General features: G+C 47.0%; 1 protein-coding gene across 1 annotated transcript; it reads left to right on the top strand.

The window, feature by feature from the left end:
• The first annotated feature begins 3,714 nt into the window (after positions 1–3,714).
• LOC119854522 (transmembrane protease serine 11E-like) lies at positions 3,715–24,768 on the top strand. The gene is made up of 8 exons (XM_043513230.1): positions 3,715–3,886; positions 5,837–5,904; positions 7,317–7,549; positions 11,218–11,256; positions 19,227–19,404; positions 19,829–20,094; positions 21,205–21,347; positions 24,172–24,768. The coding sequence occupies exons 1-8, from the start codon at positions 3,776–3,778 to the stop codon at positions 24,331–24,333; spliced, it is 1,200 nt and encodes a 399-aa protein (XP_043369165.1). The 5' UTR covers positions 3,715–3,775; the 3' UTR covers positions 24,334–24,768.
• The last annotated feature ends 318 nt before the right edge of the window (positions 24,769–25,086 follow it).

The raw sequence follows: 25,086 nt of genomic DNA, 5'->3' as shown, positions 1-25,086 counted from the left end.
GAAGAAGGATAAAGGAGTTGGAGGCGCAAGTGGTGTTCTCGTCCATCCTCCCCGTGGAAGGAAAAGGCCTGGGTAGGGACCGTCGAATCGTGGAGGTCAACGAATGGCTACGCAGGTGGTGTCGGAGAGAAGGCTTTGGATTCTTTGACCATGGGATGGTGTTCCATGAAGGAGGAGTGCTGGGCAGAGACGGGCTCCATCTTACGAAGAGAGGGAAGAACATCTTTGCCAGCAGGCTGGCTAACCTAGTGAGGAGGGCTTTAAACTAGGTTCACCGGGGGAAGGAGACCAAAGCCCTGAGGTAAGTGGGAAAGCGGGATACCGGGAGGAAGCACAGGCAGGAAGGTCTGTGAGGGGAGGGCTCCTGCCTCATACTGGGAATGAGGGGCGATCAACAGGTTATCTCAAGTGCTTATATACAAATGCACAAAGCCTTGGAAACAAGCAGGGAGAACTGGAGGTCCTGGTGATGTCAAGGAATTATGACGTGATTGGAATAACAGAGACTTGGTGGGATAACTCACATGACTGGAGTACAGTCATGGATGGTTATAAACTGTTCAGGAAGGACAGGCAGGGCAGAAAAGGTGGGGGAGTAGCACTGTATGTAAGGGAGCAGTATGACTGCTCAGAGCTCCGGTACGAAACTGTGGAAAAACCTGAGTGTCTCTGGATTAAGTTAGAAGTGTGTGCAACAAGAGTGATGTCATGGTGGGAGTCTGCTATAGACCACCGGACCAGGGGGATGAGGTGGATGAGGCTTTCTTCCAGCAACTCACGGAAGCTACTAGATCGCATGCCCTGATTCTCATGGGTGACTTTAATTTTCCTGATATCTGCTGGGAGAGCAATACAGCGGTGCATAGACAATCCAGGAAGTTTTTGGAAAGCGTAGGGGACAATTTCCTGGTGCAAGTGCTAGGGGAGCCAACTAGGGGGAGCGCTTTTCTTGACCTGCTGCTCACAAACCGGGTAGAATTAGTGGGGGAAGCAAAAGTGGATGGGAATCTGGGAGGCAGTGACCATGAGTTGGTTGAGTTCAGGATCCTGACGCAGGGAAGAAAGGTAAGCAGCAGGATACGGACCCTGGACTTCAGGAAAGCAGACTTTGACTCCCTCAGGGAACAGATGGCCAGGATCCCCTGGGGGACTAACATGAAAGGGAAGGGAGTCCAGGAGAGCTGGCTGTATTTCAAGGAATCCCTGTTGAGGTTACAGGGACAAACCATCCCGATGAGTCGAAAGAATAGTAAATATGGCAGGCGACCAGCTTGGCTTAATGGTGAAATCCTAGCGGATCTTAAACATAAAAAAGAAGCTTACAAGAAGTGGAAGCTTGGACATATGACCAGGGAAGAGTATAAAAATATTGCTCGGGCATGTAGGAAAGATATCAGGAGGGCCAAATCGCACCTGGAGCTGCAGCTAGCAAGAGATGTCAAGAGTAACAAGAAGGGTTTCTTCAGGTATGTTGGCAACAAGAAGAAAGTCAAGGAAAGTGTGGGCCCCTTACTGAATGAGGGAGGCAAGCTAGTGACAGAGGATGTGGAAAAAGCTAATGTACTCAATGCTTTTTTTGCCTCTGTTTTCACTAACAAGGTCAGCTCCCAGACTGCTGTGCTGGGCATCACAAAATGGGGAAGAGATGGCCAGCCCTCTGTAGAGATAGAGGTGGTTAGGGACTATTTAGAAAAGCTGGACGTGCACAAGTCCATGGGGCCGGACGAATTGCATCCGAGAGTGCTGAAGGAATTGGCGGCTGTGATTGCAGAGCCCTTGGCCATTATCTTTGAAAACTCGTGGCGAACGGGGGAAGTCCCGGATGACTGGAAAAAGGCTAATGTAGTGCCCATCTTTAAAAAAGGGAAGAAGGAGGATCCTGGGAACTACAGGCCGGTCAGCCTCACCTCAGTCCCTGGAAAAATTATGGAGCAGGTCCTCAAAGAATCAATCCTGAAGCACTTAGAGGAGAGGAAAGTGATCAGGAACAGTCAGCATGGATTCACCAAGGGAAGGTCATGCCTGACTAATCTAATCGCCTTTTATGATGAGATTACTGGTTCTGTGGATGAAGGGAAAGCAGTGGATGTATTGTTTCTTGACTTTAGCAAAGCTTTTGACACGGTCTCCCACAGCATTCTTGTCAGCAAGTTAAGGAAGTATGGGCTGGATGAATGCACTATAAGGTGGGTAGAAAGCTGGCTAGATTGTCGGGCTCAACGGGTAGTGATCAATGGCTCCATGTCTAGTTGGCAGCCGGTGTCAAGTGGAGTGCCCCAGGGGTCGGTCCTGGGGCCCGTTTTGTTCAATATCTTCATAAATGATCTGGAGGATGGTGTGGATTGCACTCTCAGCAAATTTGCGGATGATACTAAACTGGGAGGAGTGGTAGATACGCTGGAGGGGAGGGATAGGATACAGAAGGACCTAGACAAATTGGAGGATTGGGCCAAAAGAAATCTAATGAGGTTCAATAAGGATAAATGCAGGGTCCTGCACTTAGGATGGAAGAATCCAATGCACCGCTACAGACTAGGGACCGAATGGCTCGGCAGCAGTTCTGCGGAAAAGGACTTAGGGGTGACAGTGGACGAGAAGCTGGATATGAGTCAGCAGTGTGCCCTTGTTGCCAAGAAGGCCAATGGCATTTTGGGATGTATAAGTAGGGGCATAGCGAGCAGATCGAGGGACGTGATCGTTCCCCTCTATTCGACACTGGTGAGGCCTCATCTGGAGTACTGTGTCCAGTTTTGGGCCCCACACTACAGGAAGGATATGGATAAATTGGAAAGAGTACAACGAAGGGCAACGAAAATGATTAGGGGTCTAGAGCACATGACTTATGAGGAGAGGCTGAGGGAGCTGGGATTGTTTAGTCTGCAGAAGAGAAGAATGAGGGGGGATTTGATAGCTGCTTTCAACTACCTGAAAGGGGGTTTCAAAGAGGATGGCTCTAGACTGTTCTCAATGGTAGCAGATGACAGAACGAGGAGTAATGGTCTCAAGTTGCAATGGGGGAGGTTTAGATTGGATATTAGGAAAAACTTTTTCACTAAGAGGGTGGTGAAACACTGGAATACGTTACCTAGGGAGGTGGTAGAATCTCCTTCCTTAGAGGTTTTTAAGGTCAGGCTTGACAAAGCCCTAGCTGGGATGATTTAACTGGGACTTGGTCCTGCTTTGAGCAGGGGGTTGGACTAGATGACCTTCTGGGGTCCCTTCCAACCCTGATATTCTATGATTCTATGAAAGGCTCCTTCAGGTTAACACTGAAGACAAAAGAGAGTCTCTGGTTGCCCAAAAAGAAAAGGAGTACTTGTGGCACCTTAGAGACTAACAAATTTATTAGAGCATAAGCTTTCGTGAGCTACAGCTCACTTCATCGGGGAATGCATCCGATGAAGTGAGCTGTAGCTCACGAAAGCTTATGCTCTAATAAATTTGTTAGTCTCTAAGGTGCCACAAGTACTCCTTTTCTTTTTGCGAATACAGACTAACACGGCTGCTACTCTGAAATCTGGTTGCCCAAGGATCGGAGGAGCTAAAGGTGGCTTAGAGCCCCCTTTGCCCACAGCACTGAGCAGAGCTCAGCTGCAGATCTAGTCCATGTAACTCCACTGACGTGGAATAAGTGAGATTAGAACCAGAAACCCAGAGTCCTGTTCTGCCTGCCTGGGAGACATGACATCTGCTACCGAGCTCTGCCATGCTACCTATCTCCAAATGGTAACATTGGCATTGACCGTTCCTTCTCTCTCCCTCTATAGATCAGGATATGTACTTTTACAATGGGACCTTTAAAATCACTAATGTCCGGTACATCCGTGAGTTTGACAAGCATACCTCAAAAGAGCACAGAGACCTGAGCATAAACATCGAGCAGCTGGTAAGTCAGAATTGTTCTTTCTCCCCCTGAGAGTGTCCCTGAGAGTCCTGGCTTATGTGACTGGAATGAGATGCTGTTCTACTCCAGGCTGTAGTGTCCAGGCTCCACCCAAAGGGAAGGATAGTCTTGGGGGTAAAGAAGAGGGCTAAGAGTCAGGAAATTTCCATTCAGTTCCCGGTTCTGGAATTCACCTGGTGTGTGACTTGAGTTACTCAATTCCTCCATGCCTTAGTTTCCCAGTGGAAGCAATGAGAATGATAATTCCTCCTTCACAGGGTTAATTTATTAAGGCTTATAAAGCAGGCTAAGATAATCCAGTAGAAAGGACGGCATTCAGTCTGTCTGAGGCCTTTTTCTGGCCCCATTTCAGTAGTATTTCAGTGCCTCACAATCTTTAATGTGTATATTCTTCCAACAACTATTACCACTTCGTTTCCAGCAAGCCTGGGACATGCTGGAACAGCACTTCGGGAACTGAGGGCCTGATCCAAAGCCCGTTGAAATCAATGTGACTCTTCCCACTGGCTTCACTGAGTTTTGGCTCAAGCCCAACACTGGTGCTGTGTGAATACTTAGACAGTGCAGTCCCGATTAGTGTCTCACTATTGAATCTCAGAGCCAGAAACCAGGGGGGCATGAAATGCTAGCCAATTAGTCAAATATGCCACAGGCTGCAGTTCTCCGCAGCTGCTGGGGTGAGTACGCGGTTGAGAATATGGGAACAGAAGCAACACGTGGACGCTCTCCTGTTGAGCGGAAAGCACATAATTCATAGCTCAGGGCAGCCATCCCCTAACTCACTAACCCACTTGCGGGGGGTCCTGATTGGGAACAATGTACTCGCTCTCCCTTGTACTCTGTGATGTGTTCGTACAAGGTCAAACTGAGTACAGTGAACCTCATCAGCTCTGTGAATGGGCTGTGGCTGCACCATGCCAATTGGATAGTTCTTTGAAAGCAAGACTCTTGGATCGGATGAAGGACATTCATCTATGGCAGAGGTGGGCAAACTACGGCCCGCGGGCCACATCCGGCCCGCGGAACCCTCCTGCCCGGCCCCTGAGCTCCTGGCCCGGGAGGCTCACCCATGGCCCCTCCCCCGCTGCTCTCCCTCCTCCACAGCCTCAGCTGACTGCACCATCGGCTCCAGCTGGGCGGCATGGCTGCCTGTCCTGGTGCTCTGGGCAGCGAAGTAAGGAAGCACGGGGGGTTGGATAGAGGGCAGGGGAGTTCAGGGGTGTGTGTGGTTAGAGGTCGGGGTGGTCAGAGGGTGGGAAACAGCGGGGTTGAATGTGGGCAGGGGTCCCGGCAGGGCATTCAGGAAGGAGCAGGGGTTGGATGGGGCAGCAGGGGGCACACAGGGGCAGGGGTTCCAGGGCAGTCAGGGGACAGGGAGAAGGGGTGGTTGCAGGGGCAGAGGTCCCAGGGGGGCAGTCAGGAATGAGAGGAAGGGTTGGATGGAGCAGGGGGTCCAGAAGCTGTGACTGCACCATGCCAGTTGGATGGTTCTTTGAAAGCAAGACTCTTGGGTCGAATGAAGGACATTTGGGTCCAGGGGCAGTCAGGGGACAGGGAGCGGGTGGATGGGGCAGGAGTCCCAGGGGGGCCCGTCAAGAGAGAGGGGGGTTGGATGGGGAGGGAGTCCCGGAGGGCCTGTCAGGGGGTGAGAAGCAGGGGGGATCGGATAGGGAGTGGGGGCCAGGCCATGCCTGGCTGTTTGGGGAGGCACAGCCTCCCCTAACCGGCCCTCCATACCATTTCGGAAACCTGATGTGGCCCTCAGGCCAAAAAGTTTGCCTGCCCCTGATCTATGGGCTTTGATAGAGTTAGGAGCCTGAGCACTGTAGTCTTGTATTCTGGATGCTCTCCGAACAGAATGCCTTAGCTGAGAGTGCGCTGCTGTTACACCCGATTGTATTGTTTCACAAACATTTTCTCTCCTTTTAACAGGTGACCAATACATTTCGAGCCTCCATTTTAAATAAGAAGTACATCAGGTCCCATGTCTTCAACCTGAGGTATGTAAAATGAAATGCCACTTTCTTCCTCAGCAGGTCTGTTTCCTACTTGAGGTTCGCTCGGATGAACCTTTCTCCCATTCTGGGGCGGCGCGAGGGCAGGGGAAACGCATCCTGTCACCATCAACCAGGTCTTTTCAGCAGCAAGATGCTGGCCTGGAGACTATTCCACATCCCCGGCTTGCAGTTGCTGGGGGTATGGCTGCCCCCTGCCCTTTCTGCTGTCACTTACACCTGTGCAAAATTGGTGTGAAAGACTGTCGTGCTGAGCTGATATAAGTGTCTGCACAGGGGGCAGGGCAGGGGGAGTCAGAGGAAGGCCCAGTGCCTCTCTCTTTCCCACAACAGTGTCTTTATGGTCACTGATCCCCAAGAAGCCAAGATTGAGCATTCAAGGTATCCGCTTGACCCAAGAGGAGCAGAGAGCTCTAGTGGGACCTGACCCAGTTCAGGGTGTCTAGATTGCTCTGCAAAGTGGCCCAGAGTAACAGGATCTTTCTCTTCTTGATGTCCGAGGAGTGGGTTCAGTGAACCTTATATCAGATGTTCATAAGTGGAGTGGTGCATGCAGTGTGATAGAGCAGTGCAAAAATAAGAAAAGCCCATGCAGGTTTGAATAACCTACCCAGAGGCAGCGTCATGGGAGAGACAGGCTACAGACTATGGCTGCTCTATAGCACAGACGACACTATGTGGTGCTGGTGTGAGTGCTGGGGGAATAGCGTGTCCAGATGCTTTGTTACCACACAGGTACTGACAATTGGGAGGGAGTTCAGTGCTGAGCTAGAGAAGTGGTGAAGTTGCTGGAGGGGGGTTGGCTTTCAAGGAGAGCAGGAAAGCGTTAAATACATGGAGCTTCATTCAGTGCCGTCTAATGGCTGGGGAGCGTATCCAGGGCATGGTCACTAAGGAAGGAGAGGGACCACGGAGTGCTGTGGAGCAATGAGTGAAACTCGGAAAGGGTGAATTTAGGCTGCAAGGGAAGTGGTGGAAGTTCCATCCTTCAACACACTTAATCCAGATGCCTCAGTCAGAGCTGTCGGGCACAAACCTCTTCTGGTTACTGCTCCGTGGTTCTAATGGCCATATGTCACCCTGTGACCATGATCCACATGGTCGTGTGCTGAGCTCACCCTCACCACCACCCTCAGATGTTGCCCTCCTTAATATCCTCCTTTGCCCCTGTCTTTTTCTTTGCTCTTGGCAAGATTCCCACTGGCCTCCCCAATCACTCTGACAGGATGAGCTCAGTCAAAATCCCCTGCTAGCTGCTTAGATCCTTCCCATGCCCCTGTCTTCTATTGTGCGTCAGTCCCCAGGTGGACCTAATGAAAACTAAAGCCATGTAGAAAGAGAGGACAAGTAGCAAACATGCTCACTCACCTCGGTTTTAATGTCATGTCGGTTTGCAGCCCAGACGCCAGCGGAGTGGTGGTAGAGCTTGTGCTGATGTTCGAATTCGCCTCAACCGATAACAGAAAGGCCTTCTCGGAAAGAATCAAGAGCATTTTGCTTCGGTGGCTGCAGACAAACACAGGGGGCTTGAAAATTGACCCCTCGACTTTTAAACTCTCAGGCAAGTTTCTTGAGCTTTCCTTTTTCTCCTTGATTTTGCTGCTCGGGTCATCCCTTTCCTCTGTACAATGTGATTTGTTGTATAGGGCTTATGTGAGTCCCTGCTGTTTCCTTCTTCCCTCTTCCCAAAACAGCCCTTTCACCCTCATCAGCTGACAGCCTGGAAGGGTACTATAAAGCTATAACAAGGATACAAACATGGGCCAGATCTCTAGCTGATGCAACTTTACCTTATGCCACTGAAGTCAGTGGGCCAGATTCTAAGTAGACATAAATCAGTGTGACCCCACTGAAGTAAGTGAGTCAACATTGATTTACACCAGCAAAAGCTCTGGCTCCAGGTTCCTTTGTTTTCAGAGCATTTTGCTTTTGCTTTGAAATTTTCTAAACCAATGGTGCAGAAAATTCTGGAAGAGCATTCCTGTTCGTTCCCTTTATGTCTCCTGTTTTGCAGCTTCCTTTCTGGACTTGTTTTCCCCCACAGATAGCCCCAGAATCCAACTCCATATTGAATGAAGATTGCTTTTGTGTCCTTCCATCTTCTCCCTTCCGAGCCTGCCACAGAGAAAAATGAATTTTGGTGTGGACTCAAATGAATAAAAGGTCACTTCTCCACTCTGTGGTCAAATATAAAGCTGTCACACTATTAAAAAGATGCAAAACTTCCACCTTCCACAAAAGGGACCCTATTTTTCTGTCCTCACTGTTATCATCTGACAGAACTGGGCAAGAAACTGTTTTCTCATCTAATGAATATTTTTTGAGAGTTCAAAACATTTTCCTATCTTGAATCAGGATGAAGAGTCAATCTCAGATTTTTGTAAACAAACAAAAAGAGGTGGATTTGGGTCAACTGAAATATTTGGTTTTAGTTTTGATTCCGCCCCTCCTTTCAATACTCACCAGCAACCATGCACCACACAACAGAACCACTAACCCAGGAACCTATCCTTGCAACAAAGCCCGTTGCCAACTCTGTCCACATATCTATCAGGGGACACCATCATAGGGCCTAATCACATCAGCCACACTATCAGAGGCTCGTTCACCTGCGCATCCACCAATGTGATATATGCCATCATGTGCCAGCAATGCCCCTCTGCCATGTACATTGTTCAAACTGGACAGTCTCTACGTAAAAGAATAAATGGACACAAATCAGATGTCAAGAATTATAACATTCAAAAACCAGTTGGAGCACATTTCAATCTCTCCGGTCACTCGATTACAGACCTGAGGGTGGCTATCCTTCAACAAAAAAACTTCAAAAACAGACTCCAACAAGAGACTGCTGAATTGGAATTAATTTGCAAACTGGATACAATTAACTTAGGCTTGAATAGAGACTGGGAATGGATGAGTCATTACACAAAGTAAAACTTTCCCCATGTTATTTCTCCCCCCACCCCACCCCCCACTGTTCCTCAATTGTTCTTGTTAACTGCTGGAAATAGCCTACCTTGCTTGTCACCATGAAAGGTTTTCCTCCTTTCCCCCCCTGCTGCTGGTGATGGCTCATCTTAAGTGATCACTCTCCTTACAGTGTGTATGATAAAATCCATTGTTTCATGTTCTCTGTGTGTGTATATAAATATCCCCTCTGTATTTTCCACCAAATGCATCCGATGAAGTGAGCTGTAGCTCACAAAAGCTTATGCTCAAATAAATTTGTTAGTCTCTAAGGTGCCACAAGTACTCCTTTTCTTTTTGTGAATACAGACTAACACGGCTGCTACTCTGAAACCTGTCTTTAAGGATCTCCGTTTCCCATTCTTCTTGCTCCCTCTGTTGTGTTGCTGAAGGCTGAGGACACTTCCAAAAAACACATTAGGCTCTTGTCTAGGCATGTGAAACAGGCTGAGTTTTATTTATTCTTTCTTCCTGCGGGGGAGGAACCGCCCCCTGTTTCAGGGTGAATGCCTGGGTGGAAAGAAGAGGTAAATACCTGTGCCATTATGAAGTGCCGCCATTCCCCGTACTCCCAGCCAGCCCCATGCTTGGAGCCACCCAATCCCGCCGTCCTGTAATAAAGCAATACACATCTAAGCATGTCTCCTTGTAACAGGAATCAAGGCTTTTAGAAGAACACTTTAATTCCTAATGGGCTGGAGTCACCTACCCCATTTCATCACCACATTATTTTAGACTATCCCTTGCAGATAGGTACAGGCCATATGGGTATGTGGAAGCATCAGGAGTAACCATGACAATGCAGGAGCACTGGGTCAGACTCCATGCTTGCTGGATCTTGGGGTCTTTCCAGGCCAAGATGACAGCCAACCACCATTCTGTTGTAATGGATGGAATGCCTCCAAGGAATGGAGTTGGACCCAGTTAACGTGGTTTCCTCATGGCCCTCGTTGGAAGAGAAGAAGCTTTTGCGTGTGGAGCAGAGAAGCCAGTGACTCCACTGGGCCAGCATGTGAGATTTGCTCCTCCCTCCCCCCCCCAATGAGTTGGAGTGTAGTTCTCCATCTCACTGGACAGTAACACTCCCATATGGGTGTATGATTGCTTACAATGAGGATTATGCTCCTTTTATACGGAGAGGAGATGAGGTGTTGGCAACGATGTTTAAATAACTAATTGTGCTGACATGTTGCATGCAACCAGATAATTTTTTTAATGATCCAATTACAGGCAATGGTTACTTTTTAAATGGCAAAACTGAGACATAATCTGATCAGCTTTATAGCTGTGAAGTACAGTGGCTATCTTTCAATTGCTTTTCTTGGTTATCTTGGCCTCAACATAAACAATGTCAGGATAATTACACTAGCCATATTGTATAACTTGTAGGAACACAGGAATTGCTGCACTGGATCAGGTCAGGAATCCATCTAGCCCAGTATCGTGTTTCCAACAGTGTCTAATATCAGATGCTCTAGAGGAAGAGGAAGAATTATTGTAACAAAGCATTATGGAATAATCTGCGTTTATGGGAAATTTCCCCTTATGCCAGGCAGTAAGTGGTTAGTTAATCCCTTGAATCAGAGGAGATTATGTCCCTTATGTATCTTTCCTATCTAATATACCTCTGCATGGTCTCATTATTCATATAAATGGCTCTAACCCTCTTTGGAATCCTGCTAAACTCCTGGATTCAGTGGTATCATGTGGCAATGAGTTCCACAGATTAATTATGCATTATTTGTGTGTGTGGTGGGGGAATTCTTGTATCAGTTTTAAATTTGCCACCTTTAATGTAATTGATTGCCCTGTTGTTCTAGTATTATGAGGGAGAGAAAATAGGGGTGTCTGTTCATTAGATTGTCATGTAAACTTTCTAGAAGAAAGATCAGTAGCTGATTACAACTTGGATCCAGCAAATGGTGATGTCAGAGACTTCCAGCCTTATCTTGTCTAAACTAATCCATTTAGGGTTTTATACCATGCTTATCCTTACAATGTGTTTGCAGTTGGTTGCATTTACAGGGTTACTTTAGACCAGCACTTACAGACACTCCATCCAAGACCGCTCTTCAAGCCAAATGACTATCTGAGGGCTCGTACTTGGGGGACCCCATAGTAGCCTAATAAAGTCCCAAATAGACTTACTAACTGCAAAATCCCCACAAATAGTAAGGCATGCTCATTGGTTTCCTATTGCAATACTCCTGGCAGCGCTCCAAAACAATCATCACTTATGTCCCTCAAGGACTTTAAGGAAATCCACCCTGACCAACTGGGACAAGAAATGTGAGCTGTTCTGACAGTCTGCTGTGTGTTTCATTTCAGGGATAAAGAAGGAAAATGGAGAACACCTTTTCAACAACTGTAAGTACAAGCCATTTATTAATGGTCCTTAGAGACATGTCATGATGGGGTTTCATGCTTTCTGGGTTTCAGTGATTTCTACATGACGTGTGCTCAGTCTACAGGCAGAAAGGTGATTCTTCTGACTGTGCTATAAAATCTGCAGGTCAGCCTGGTACCCGGAATGGGGATGACACAGCTGAAATTCAGGTTACAATTCTGTTAAGGATGCATGAGGCAGAAGAGAAATCAGCTCACTTTCTTGTAGCTGGGTTGGCACTGTAGGGCTCGTAGGACTAGGTGCTTGGACAGAGGGGTGATGGGAGGGCCATATAAGTACCTAGGCATTGTCTACATGGGGACTTACCTCCATTTCAGCCACAGGGGATGACCTGTGTTGTTTAGGAAAAATTAGGGACAAGCTTTCCTAGTCATGGTGACTAGCTTGCGTCTTCTGGTGGCTGTGGGCTCCTGAGAGGTCTCCCTAAGAGAAGGCAGGTGACTTTAGTGTTGATGAAAGAGAGAAAGTGTCCTGCTTCTTGCCTCTTGGACACATAGAAGAGTCAAGAGGCCTTCTTGGTCCTTGCTGCTCCTCCCAGCTGCCATTGTTGCTCTTTCTCCTCGTCGTTTAGATGTGTTAGGGGATGGCCTTCATGCCAGAGTGCTGGTTAGCTCCTTTCCTCTTCTCCTGGGCCTTAGAGGGGGTCTGGAGAGATGGCCTTTTGCTCCTCCCAACCTCTGACTGTAGGGCTTCCCCAGCATCCACTCAACGGGCCTACCCCCATGCTTAACGTTAAGTGTGAGAGTAAGTCTGTAAGTCTTTCCCTTAATCTCTCTGGACCTCGATTCCCTATAAAATGTGTATAATAACAATACCCCTTGTCTCCCAATCTGTCTACCTTGTCTGTTTAGACCCTAAAGTCTGTGGGGCAGGGACTCTTTCTGTGTTTGTACAGGGCCTAGCACAATGGGGCCCTGATCTCTGCTGGCCCCTCTAAACATAAGCCAAAATTACTCCCTGGCATATATTTTCAGTGCCTCCCAGCCCTAGATCCATTCTTCAGTGTTCCAGTCGAACCATAGTGTTTAAAAACAGGATCCAAGCACATTCTAGTGTGACAGGATCGGGCCAGATGGCTACAGAAGAGTGATAGAAGGCAGATATATTAGCCCCAGGTTAAGTAGGTCCCTTTTCCCTGGGTAAGGTAACAGGGAAGGTTCCAGAACAATCAGGAACTTTCTGGAAACAATTAAGACAGACAGGCTGATTAGAACATCTGCAGCTAATCAAGAAGCTGCTAGAATCAATTAAGGCAGGCTAATCAGGGCACCTGAGTTTAAAAAGGAGCTCACTTCAGTTTGTGGTGTGCGTGTGAGGAGCTGGGAGCAAGAGGCACTCGGAGCTGAGAGTGAGAAGGCGTACTGCTGGAGGACTGAGGAGCACCAGGAGGAAGGTCCTATGGTGAGGATGAAGAAGGTGTTGGGAGGAGGCCATGGGGAAGTAGCGCAGGGAGTTGTAGTTGTCGCACAGCTGTTCCAGGAGGCCCTCTAGACAGCTGCATTCCACAGGGCCCTGGGCTGGAACCCGGAGTAGAGGGCAGGCCCGGGTTCCCCCCAAATCCTCCCAGCCCCTGGTCAGACACAGGAGGAGTTGACCTGGACTGTGGGTTCACAAAAATGGCCAAATTGAGGGCTTCCATTAATCTCCGAGGCGAGCAAATCCGCCAATAAGCGCAAGACCCACTAAGGTAGAGGAGGAACTTTGTCACACTAGCCATTAATAATCACACGAGGGACAGGGAGATTGATTTTTTTCTGGCGACAGATGTAACTGATATTATTTGTACCTGGTGACTCAAGAAGTGAAGGATTTATTTGCAGGAATCCCTAGCTAGGAAATGTACGGTATACCTTGCATCAATAGGGCCTGATCTAAAACTCACTGAAGTCAACGGAAAGACTTCCACTGACTTTGCATCAAGCCCATAGCCTTTGGACTTGATTGTCTTTATGCCATATTATTATTCAGCACTGTAGTTAGACTATTGGTGCATCTCTTTGTAAATGACACAGTAGTTAGGTGGGGTTTTGCAATTACAGTAACTATGGTTGAAGTAGTTCCCAGCTGTTCACAATTCATGGACTAAACAGTGTCATTTTTTGCAGTTCTATACTAGGTTTTATTCTCCATTGTACATAGTTACTGGCTCGGGGACTCTGCAGTAATGGAAAAGAACGGATGTACCTGTCATACAGGTTTTCAGGACACAGTGCCTGCAGACAGATCCTATTCGCTGCACTGTGCCTCATGTACATGCTGGGATGCAGGTCCCGATCCTGAGCTGTTAAGCTAGCTAATAGATATGGTATGGAAGAGCTGGGATGGCTCGTAACTCCCTGCCCATCCTACTGATGGTGGGAGAGTCCTTTGCTCTGCTGCTTTGATTGCTTGATTCATCCCTCCTCCCTACGCTGCCTGGGGAAACGTTCCTCTGTGCTGGAAACCTGCCACTCAACTCGTTTGTTCCTAAAACTTTGGGGGGGGGGAGGGGAAGTATTTTTGTTTTGCTCATACAAATATGTAGAGGTGTAGGCCACCTGCTGGTGAGGTGCCATCATGAACACTCACCTGTGAGGCATGGACCTACCTGCCTGGAGCTATCTGTCCCCACATGGATCTATCCTTTGCAGAGGTTAGCCTTTGGAGAACATGCCTCTGTCCGGCTATCTAACTACCATACTGTGCTGCTGTGTGTGACTAAGGTGAGAGCTTTCAAGGTGGGTATCCTACCACTGCTGGATCCATCGCCATCCCTGAAATGGAGTGGAGGAATCCCCTGTTGCTCCAGCTGCTGGTTCCTCTCCGACTCTGGTTGTCAAGGAGCTCCACTGAGTAGTTACAACTGGCTGCAGTAGATGCACGTCCACCTTATTCCCCGCAACAACTCTACCTTGTTTAGTAGTTTGACAATAGGTAACAGCTGTATCAGTCCATCAGACGAGCATTCCCAGCCCTTGGGACTTGCATGTTCATGCTGACTGAGGCTAATGACAGCACCACCACAGATGTATTGAGAATTTTCAGCTCCTCCTTGGAGCTTTGGCTTCCGCCCGGCTTTGTATGGCACTGTGCTGTCTGGACAGGTTTTTGACAGCTGTTCCCCATAGAAATTCCATCCTGGACCTGAGACAACACCCTGATGAACGTTTTGGTTTTGGCAAATCAGGATTTTCCAAAGGAAAAGAAGTTTCACTGAAAAATTCCCAGCAAGCTCCAGTTCCAAATGCAGACTGGACTGCGCCTTTCCTGAGCAGATACGGCTGCCTCGAAAAGGACCAGACAGCTCTGAGATTGGTTCACAAATGTCGACATGGATGGAGCGAGAGCCTGGAGTCCCTGTTGGTCTCCTCCCTGTAGGGGGAGTTGCCCACAGTTCTGAGTCCCAGGTAGATGATAAGAGCTTCTGGGTACTGAGCACTTCTGCAGATCCAGCCATGAGCATCTGTATATACACTGCTTGCTGGATCTACACTGCTCACGCTGGCACATCCTATGGTGTCAGCTAGACCTTATGAACTGAGATAACTGGAGGGCCCAAGGCTTTGAAGTCCTCCTTGCCTTGGTGCATACCCTGTTGGTGGTTGACAGAGCTCCTCCCTGGTTGTGTAATTACTGCCAGCAAAGCGCTGAGCATCTCAGTTCTCACCTGATATGCAACCAGCCTCCAGGAGCAACTGACCGAAGCCACCGATTGCTCCAGACCCATTCCTGCTCCTGGTGGTAGAGATGCAACCCCCAGTGACAGCGGTAGGCCTCGATGTCTTCTTTCAGGCAGAGCACTCTAATTTCATGAAGGGCTTTGTGCTCACCCTGGACTGATAATGCATCTCCCTGATGCTAGTGTCGCATATGCTCTCAATTCCATGAGAACTCTCAGTCAAGCCTTGAGCAGTGACTCCGAGGACAGAGTGACCAACTTTGGCCCCCGCCACCCCAGTTCAGCTTGGGCTGGCAGCTTTTACATAACTGGTGTTGATGCGTGCTCTGGCTATGTCAGCATTCCACCCTGGACATTGGCCCGCAGCATACTGTACCTGACTGAGGTCTGGGGGACAATGTGAAAGGTGATGTTCAGGGGGCATACTTAGACATAGAGGATGTGGGACCAAATATAGCTTCACTGGGGAAGAAGAGAAAGCCAGGCCTTTACACAGGTCACAGAGAAAAGGCTGAGGTCATAGCTTTTATTTGGGGATCATCCAGACCCCTGTTGCTGTTGTGTATTGCAGCAGGGGCTTAAAGGCTCTAGCTGAGATCAGGGCCCCATTGTGTGGGGTGCTGTACAAGCAAAGAGCAAGAGGCAGGTCTTTGTCTGTGTCGACACAAGGAGAGAGAGGAAACAGAGGTAAAGTGACTTAGGTCATTCAATAGGTAAGTGGCAGAGATGGGACTAGAACCCAGGTCACCTGAATGCTTGTCTAGTTCAGTGCCCCATTCTTTGCACCCCCGGTGCCTCTCAGCAAGGCAGACCTATTGTGGTACTTGGAGATGGGGTCTCAGGTCTGAACCACTTGCTGATGGAGCTCTGGCATCATCCTCATACTTTACAGAGACTGTTCCTGAAAGCATCTCTGCCTAGGGTTACCTCTGGCTACACAATATGGTGCAAGAGCCTTCTGTTGCCTCAGGCAGGCGTTTCTACAGGCATAAGTTTAAAGGGACAATGTCTGTGAGCAATGGTTTATTCTGGGGCCTGACTTCATTCCCGTTGAGCAGTACGTGGCTCTGCAGTTGGCATAGAGCTCACTAGCGAATGACTTGCAGAGTTAGCTAGCACTCCAGGAGTACAGAAGGCTGAGTCAGGCACTTAGACGTAATCTTTACATCAGTTACTCAGGACTCCCGATAGGATTTAAACCCAAAGAATATTAAGCATCTAATTTATGTTGCTTTTTGTCTTTTGCTAAGCTTAGGCTGTCATAAATATAAAGGGAAGGGTAAACACCTTTAAAATCCCTCCTGGCCAGAGGAAAATCCCTTTCACCTGTAAAGGGTTAAGAAGCTAGGATAACCTCGCTGGCACCTGACCTTAATAACCAATGAGGAGACAAGATACTTTCAAAGCTGGAGGGGGGGGAAACAAAGAGTCTGGGTCTGTCTGGATGATGCTTTTGCCGGGGACAGAACAGGAATGGTGTCTTAGAATTTAGTAAGTAATCTAGCTAGATATGCATTAGATTATGATTTCTTTAAATGGCTGAGAAAATAAGCTGTGCTGAATGGAATGGATATTCCTGTTTTTGTGTCTTTTTGTAACTTAAGGTTTTGCCTAGAGGGATTCTCTATGTTTTGAATCTAATTACCCTGTAAGGTATTTACCATCCTGATTTTACAGAGGTGATTCTTTTTACTTTTTCTTCTATTAAAATTCTTCTTTTAAGAAACTGAGTGCTTTTTCATTGTTCTTAAGATCCAAGGGTTTGGGTCTGTGGTCACTATGCAAATTGGTGAGGTTTTTTTTTACCAAACCTTCCCCAGGAAGGGGGATGCAAGTTTTTGGTGAGGATTTTGGGGGAAAAGACGTTTCCAAACGGCTCTTTCCTAATAAAAAACCCGGTTAGACGTTTGGTGGTGGCAGTGAAAGTCCAAGGGCAAAAGGTAAAATAGTTTGTACCTTGGGGAAGTTTTAACCTAAGCTGGTAAAAGTAAGCTTAGGAGGTTTTCATGCAGGTCCCCACATCTGTACCCTAAAGTTCAGAGTGGGGAAGGAACCTTGACATAGGCAATGAAGATAGACTAGTCAGTTTCACTCTTCTTTAGAATTGGGTTCTAGTCAATTCCACCATCTGGCTATCCTGCACTAGCAAAAGGCTGCAGTATTGAGGTTGCAGACACAGTTTAATAAGAGTTCTTTTGCAATTTCCATTTAAAAAACCATAATGGAAACATTCCTGTTCATTTTACAAAGGCGTGCTCTTATAACACCTGAATTTTAAGCTAAACATGACCTGACTCGAGCTGGGCAAAACATATTCGACCGATAGATTCTTTTTGTCAAAAAATGCCCTTCTCCCCTCCCCCTCCCACTCCCTCCGCCCCCCATGCTCCCAAATTATTTGTGAATTTGGTCAACAAATAGTTGTGGCTGAGAAAACAGTGAGAAAAAGAATTCAAAGAAATGTTTCATTTCATAATGTTGTTTTGTTCTGACTTTTCATCTTGAAATGACATTTCAAATTCAAATGTGGGCAATTAACAAAATATGCAAAAAGGGTGAACTCTGTCCACAGGATCTGTGCTGCAGCCAGCTTTTAAGTAGCCCTTTGGAGGAAACCTGTCAGTCAGCCAGACGGTCGACCCACAAGAGTTGGCCACATGGCCTCAACACCTCAGAGACTGAGCTTCTGGGCTCATCCCTCCTGCCCCACATCATGAGCTCTGCCTAGCGAAATCAGCTGAGACAGGCTCCTGGTCTGAGACTTTCACACTCTTCAGGGACCAGTGCACCTCAACAAACATTTTGCATTGACCCCAGTCAGCCTTTTCAAAACAGAGTAGGATTTATTAGTCACCTGGCACACAGCACTGGCAAGTCCTTAGGTTAGCCTGGAGAAATAGACAGAGTCCATTCTGGTCAAGCCAGCTTTCCACCCAGCAAAGCTCCCAAGGAGTCCTTCTGGCTTGCCATCTCTCTCTGTCAGTCCCAACTGAGAGCTGCTATCTCTCTTCCAAAAGAGAAGAGCCCCATGATACTTCTCTGTCCAGTTCCTGGAGGCCTATGGTGAGTTCCACCTGCCAGGCCATACCTTGGATAAGTGTCAATTGCTCAGTTCTTGGGGCTTCTGTTATCTTTGTGAACCCGCCATTGATATGTGTTGGTTTCAGCCAGTCCTTTAGCAACCCACTCATTCCACCCCAGACTGTTACATGACACAACACTTTATGTCTCCTGCTTTGCCCCAAGAGCAGCTTTTTAACTCTTGTGTAGCCATTCAGAGGCAAACTGAGGCAGGCATAGGAATCATAAAAATATTTCAGAAAATTCCCACTTTTGTCAGACCTCTTCCCCCCCCAACCAAAACCAACCAAAAAAAAATCTGCTGAATTGAAACAAAAACTGAAAAAAAAAGTTTTGAATCGACAAAAACATTTTGGGTCTGTTATTGATTCAAGCACATCTTTTGAGCTGATGAAAAATTTTGAAAAAATTTTGGTTTTGTTTCTCATCGAAGTGGATATTTAGTTCAGTCCCCAAATCTAAAAATCAATTATTTGCTCAGTTCTAGACCCGACACAATCTGTTGTACAAAATATACTTTAATAGATCTCTACAAAAATCCATATTTATTACATCCTCCAGACAAATGTTGACCTTACAGGAAATGGGCAATCATAGATGGAGTTTAGCTTATTTTGATTAAATCAATGTATACAGATTAATCCTACCTGCAATTGTGTTTTACTTCTGGGTTATGATTTAGATATGTATTTAGTTTTTAAATGTTTTTACTATTCTTCTCATTATTTATAATAATAATGGTGTTTTTCTTTATACAGCTAGATGGGAGGATTAATATGGTTAGATACAAGGTGTGGGGTGGTTATTCAAATGGCATAATTATAAATATAATATATTTTGGTTCATTTTTATTTTAAGATTGTTTGTTTGGTTTTTGTTATCATTATACTTGACTATGTATGTCTTTTGTGTGCCTAATAGTGAGTGAGTGTGTGTGTGTGTGTGTGTGTGTGTGTGTGTGTGTGTGTGTGTGTGTGTGTGTGTGAAATCTCACCCTGTGTGACTGTGGTTGAATATCAGTACAGCTGTGGTGTCACATCTGTTTATCTGAATGCTGTTCATTTGATGACAGCCATGTTTATAACTAACAAAATGCAAGCAGCCACTTGCATGCTGGGAACATACACCAAACAAAAGCCTGTCTTTCTTTCCTGGGGACCAGTCCAGCTAAATCAGTCCTTTCTTTGCTAGATTGTGGGATACGAACAAGTAAATCGCTTTCCTACGCAGACAGAATAACTGGAGGCATCTCTGCCCAGGAAGGCGAGTGGCCATGGCAGGCTAGTCTTCAGCTGAGCGGTATCCACCGCTGTGGTGCAACGCTGATCAGTAACACGTGGCTTATAACTGCAGCTCACTGCTTTAGAGGGTAAGATCCAAGCTTGGAGAAAGGATGCTGTAAAAGACTGTGTGCCCTTACAGACACCAATCTGCAATTCTGTGACATTTGGAACCAAAACAGAACCCCTAAATGTGTCCAGGTTCTGATCCTTCAGTTTAGCTCTGAGCTGTGCTTGGGGAGAGACCTGAGAGGTGGTGGAAGTCAAAGATGGCTGTACTCAGGCTGCTCGGTGTCAGTTCAGCCACCAGTGCAAGTTAGAGCAACCTTGGGGCTGTTCTAACTTATACCAGCTGGCAACATCTCCCAGGGGATTGCTGGAACACAGCAGTGTTCTGGCCAAGCTCTGTGCTTCCCAACACATGTAGCCCTGCATTTGGGTGCCTAACTGGGAGCTGAGCTCTTTGAAAAATTGTCTGTGTATGTCTGTGATCTAATCTTGTATCTCTTTAAGACAACAGAATCCCAATAGGTGGACGGCTAGCTTTGGAACTGTCATAAGACCTCCGCAAAGCAGAAGATCCATCCGCAACATCATCATTCATGAAAAATACACTGATGCCGTTCAAAACCACAATTATGACATCGCTGTTGTGCAGCTCTCTGCCCCTGTGGAATTTACAAATGTCATACGCATGGTCTGTCTCCCTGAAGCATTTTACGTCTTCCCACATAACACTACCTGCTTTGTCACGGGATGGGGCGCTTTACGGAATGAAGGTGAGTGTCTCCTCAAAGAGCCCTCCCATGACGTTATGCATTTAGTTCATTTTCAGTTCATTATGCAAGTGAACGTGGTTTCTTATCTGATAAGTCTGGTGGCTAATTACCCATTGGCACAGCTTACCAAAGGAAGCGGGACATTCATTCTGACACAAAGGTTTTAAATTGGGATTGGATATCTTTCTAAATGAGATGCCCCCACTTGACCAGCAGCTGTTGGGCTCAATAGTGGTTACTTATGTAGTAGAAAGAATAATTCCTTCCACTGCAGGAGTCACGGGGTGAAGTTGTACAGGAGGTCAGACCAGGTGATCAGAACGGTCCCATCCGACCTTCAAATCTATTACCAGGCTGAGCATCAGTGTGTTATATTCAGGTTGGCTCAGTTCATTGTATTCGGCATTTTCTGGGACATGGCAGAGCTGCAAGCCACTAGTGCAAGGACGAGAAAAGAGTCCCCCATTGCTGTTTCTGCCATTAGCAAGTCTAAGCACATTTCGTTCACGCATTCAGTCACAAGCTTCCTTTCTGTCCCATTGCCTTTGTTTATACATCTGGCATCGGCTTGGTGTTATCTAGCTTCCAGAACCTTTAAACTTGCCCTAGAAGTTCTCTTCACTTAACCACTGAGCACATGCTTAACTTTAAGACAGATTGACATCAGGACTTAACGCTAAACCTTAAGAACATTGCTGAATTGGAGCCTATACCTATATTAGACTTTCGCTGTAATCATGGATTGTCCAAAACCATATTCTGATTGGGGCTTTCTGATCTCACAGACATGTATTAACTCCCCACAGTGCACAGCTGGGACCTTGGCACCAGAAATCCCCGTGTCCGTTATATTACAGGGGTGAGGAAATTAAAGGGGTGGGGGACTTGGATTAAGGCACCCTGTGGGGATGGATGCTGAAGAGGCAGCTGGGTTTGGGGTAAATGAGAGGCCGAAGGAGGATAAACTGTTCTCTTCCCAAAGTGTCCAACTGGCCACTTCTTTTAGGCGCTGAAATAGAAGCTGAGCATTTGTTGGTTCCTCCTGCTCCTCCCAGGCCTTGGCTTGTAGAACCCATTTGTAAATTCTAAATCCTTTCTTTCCCTTTTTAGGTTCAAGCATTAATAATCTCCGGCAAGCGGAAGTGAAGATCATAGACACGAACATTTGCAATAGAGCAGAAGTGTACAATGGGGCCATCGCACCTGGGATGGTGTGTGCTGGATACTTGGAGGGGAAAATAGATGCCTGCCAGGTAGGTCTAATATCAATGCCGAGAACTGATCAGCATGAGAACTGCAGACAGATACTTCCCTGCGCCTGGTGGTCTCTGAACATATACATTTTAACAGACTACACCAGCATCCAGCTCAGGGTTCTGATTTACGGAGCTCCAGTGGGAGCTGGGGAGGGAAGGGGTAGTCTATTACAATCCACAACTTCAGAGCACATTACTTATATTTGCACCAAAGAGACCAATGATAGCAGATTGCTATTTTTGGAGATTATAAAAATCAAGGGATGATGCTAAGAAAGAAATAGGAGACTATAAGGGGGTGGGGCAGGGACGTGATCAAGAGGGGGCAAGCAGGGGCCCGCCCCCCGTAATCACTGGGGCCACAGAACTTCTCTGGCCCCAGGGCCATGGAGGCAAGGAAGATTGAGCTCTGGCCGGGGCTGGGGCAGGGTGGAGGGAGGGAAGATCAGGCAAGGGGGTGGAGGGGGAAGCGAGCTTCTGTGCCCCCCCCACACCATAGGGCTAAGATTTAAATTCCTGCACATGCCCCTGGGGTGGGGGTTTGCAATAGTGAACATGGGGCACATACCCTAAGCAACTGTAATGACAAAACTGTAGGGGCCTGATTTTCGGATGGTGTAAATTAGCATAGTTCCGTTGACTTCAGCAGTCCTAGGCTGATTTACAGCAGGTGAGGCTTTGGACCTGTGTGTATAATGTGTGTGTGTGTATGTATGTATGTATATATATGTGTGTGTGTGTATATATATATATAGATAGAGAGAGAGAGAGAGCATATACACGAGGGTGTGATAGGTATAAAGGTTTCACCAACATATGTTTGAGGTGGACACACAATGACATTGACCATCTTCTCAATAAACGCAGTGAAGGTTGATTTCTACTGAGGCTGTTTAATGCCTTTCTCACAATTGACAACGGCATTTCCGTTGTCCTGTGGGTCTGAATAACATTGAGGATCATCATCCCCTGCACATTCCAGTTTGCAGTACAGTATACTCTGTGATGGGGTAGATGCACCAATGCTGGATTGGCTGCAGCTGTTAGGAGGGCAGCTTAGAACAGGATTTTCAAATGCATTTAGTGCTGGCCTAGCTCTGCACCCCTGGAGTCCATGAGAATATTCCCATTGGCGCCAGCAGGAGCAGAGCTAGGCCAGGTCTGAATGCATTTGAAAATCCCACCCTCCGTTTTTAGTATTGGGCTGACAGTGGCACCCAGGAGTTCCAGTTAAGATCAGGGCCCCATTTTGCCAGGCGCTAGAGAAACCCATTCAACGATAGGGGCCAAACCGTAAAGAGCTTGCGATCTAAAACACGTATTTTAAGTCTGTAATTACATGAATAAATACTGGCATTCACTAGCAGATCCTGAGGCTAGCCCATTATATAAGATTGGCTGATCTGACCACTGTTATATTGGGAACCAATGAATTGATTCCTGTCCCCCTGGCAGGTGATCAATTTGGAGTGTGGGCGTAATTTACCTTTATTAAAGCATGCATGGAAACAGGTGTTATTGCTGGGCATAGAATTACCCAGTCCTTTGATAATTCCAGCTATAGTAGTTGACCTTCTAAGACCTTCTGCAGCAATGAATTTCCACAGGCTAGCTGACTGGTTTGAGAGGACTTATTTCATTTATCCTAAATGGATTCACTTTGGCTAGTTATGATAATTACAAAAATATTTACCCTGTTTAATTGTCAAAGGGTTCGTAAACATTAATTGAATCTTCACAGTGCTCCTGTAGGTTAGGTCAGTATGAATTCATACACCTCTTTTACAGATGGGGAAACCAATGAAGAGGGAAAGGGCCATCAGGTTAAGATTTTCAAACCTCAGTGCCTATGTTTAGGTTCCTAAAGCCTTATTTAGACATTTAAGTAATTGGTTTGATGTTCAAAAGTGCTGAGTACCTAATAGCTCGTAACGAAGTCAAGAGTAGCTGCTGTATGCTAGGAACATCTGAAAATCACGTCACCTATTGAACGACTTCAGTAAGGATACAGAAGCTTGAATTTAGGCTGCTATTTTTGAAAATGTTGGCCCTAAATCGGTATTTAGGCATCTACGTAAAAGTAGATGGATTCACAGAGGGCACGAGACCATCCGGTTTGCTACATTAAGGAGTTCTGGGTGCTTAACACTTCTGAAAAACGGGTCTCTTCCATTTTGGTGCTTAATGTAGGAGTCTAACTCTGTGTTGCTAGATTTGAAAATGTTGGTCTAAGTGAATGAAGGAGTCCATTTCAAAACTGGGATTTTAACTGACTCCTAAAAGGCATTGTTAGTAGCTAGGAATAGGGTAATATCCCTTAAAATAGTTTGTGAGCTCTCTAGTGGTGCTCACTGTATTACATGATTTAGAAGCCAATAGAACCCGGCCAGAGCAGCCGCGTGTATATGTAGCCAAGGCTTGCACGTTGTGTGTATTCAATATACATAATTATCTGGGCCCCACCGTGCCTGTATAGTTTCTTCATTTATTGTTGTGTAAAGATAAAATGACGTCACACTATTGGAGTAAGTCTCCCGCCAGAGGATGAAAGAATATATAGCTCCTCTGCTCACCTGGCATATACTGAGAGGGGAAGATACAGCTTCTATCAGCGAAGTTGGTAGGAAAAAGTCCTTCAGGAATACCAGAAATAACTTACCCACCAGCCAGCAGCCTGTGATCTTATTCTCAAGTGTGATGTTACTTATGTAGTAAATGAATTTGAACAATTGACTTTAATATTTGCTTTAATATTTAAATAAATCCCTCTGCTTTGCTCTCACTTCCTTCCTGCTGAATTCCACCTTTCTCTCCCCTGTAGGGTGACTCTGGTGGCCCTCTGGTCACTGAAGATAGAAGAGGAATCTGGTTCCTTGTTGGAATAGTGAGCTGGGGAGACGAATGTGCTAAAAAAAATAAACCTGGCGTCTACACACGAGTGACTTACTATCGGGATTGGATTGCCGCAAAAACTGGCGTCTGAAGGAGTCACAAGTGGGTTAAACTGCACAGGCTGGGTATACAAGCCAGGAACTCCAAAACACTCTTTACCAGTCTATGTTTTGTTTACTGTCCAAAGCAAGCGCCGGATTAGCTTGTGGTGACATTCCTACCGCTCAGTGACTCGTCTCTGAACTGAATTGCTCTGGCCTGTCGAAGAAGAGGAACAGACTCAGTCAAACATGCACAAGGAGCACAAGCTACTGATTGATTTACCACTTAGGAAAGTGTATCTACTGCTTCCAGGAAAGGCAGGTTATTCTGTATCCTCAGTCAGGACTGAGAATAACCCTGCTTTCCACCCTCTGTGCTACTCACCTCCTGCTGGGATCAGATGTCTTGGCCACAGTCTTCCTAGCTGAGCAAAACGCCCCCTTGGTTGGAGCCCATCTGTGCAAATCGTCAGTCACCTGGACAGGTTGTGATTGATCCACAGCCAGTGGTGAGCTGGAGCCGGTTCTCACCGGTTCGTGTGAACCGGCGGTTAAATTTGGAACCAGTTGTTAACCTGCTTCCCTGCAGGGGGTGCTGAGGCTTTGATGGGTTCAGGCCGGGAAGTGATGTAATTCCTCCTCCGGGCACCGGGGGCGCTGCGCTGCGGGAGCCATGTGGGCTGCCCCCTGGCCATGGCCACGTGCCCTGGTGCTGCTGCTGCTCCCCTGGCCCTGGGGCTCCCGCTGCTGCCTGGTGGGTCCCTGGCTGCTCCGCTGGGCCTGGGCTGCTCTGAGCCGCTCTC

This window comes from Dermochelys coriacea, chromosome 4, assembly GCF_009764565.3.
Source record: "Dermochelys coriacea isolate rDerCor1 chromosome 4, rDerCor1.pri.v4, whole genome shotgun sequence".
Taxonomy (NCBI): Eukaryota; Metazoa; Chordata; order Testudines; family Dermochelyidae; genus Dermochelys; species Dermochelys coriacea.
Note: the sequence above shows the minus strand (reverse complement) of the source record. Positions and strands in the feature narration are given on the sequence as shown.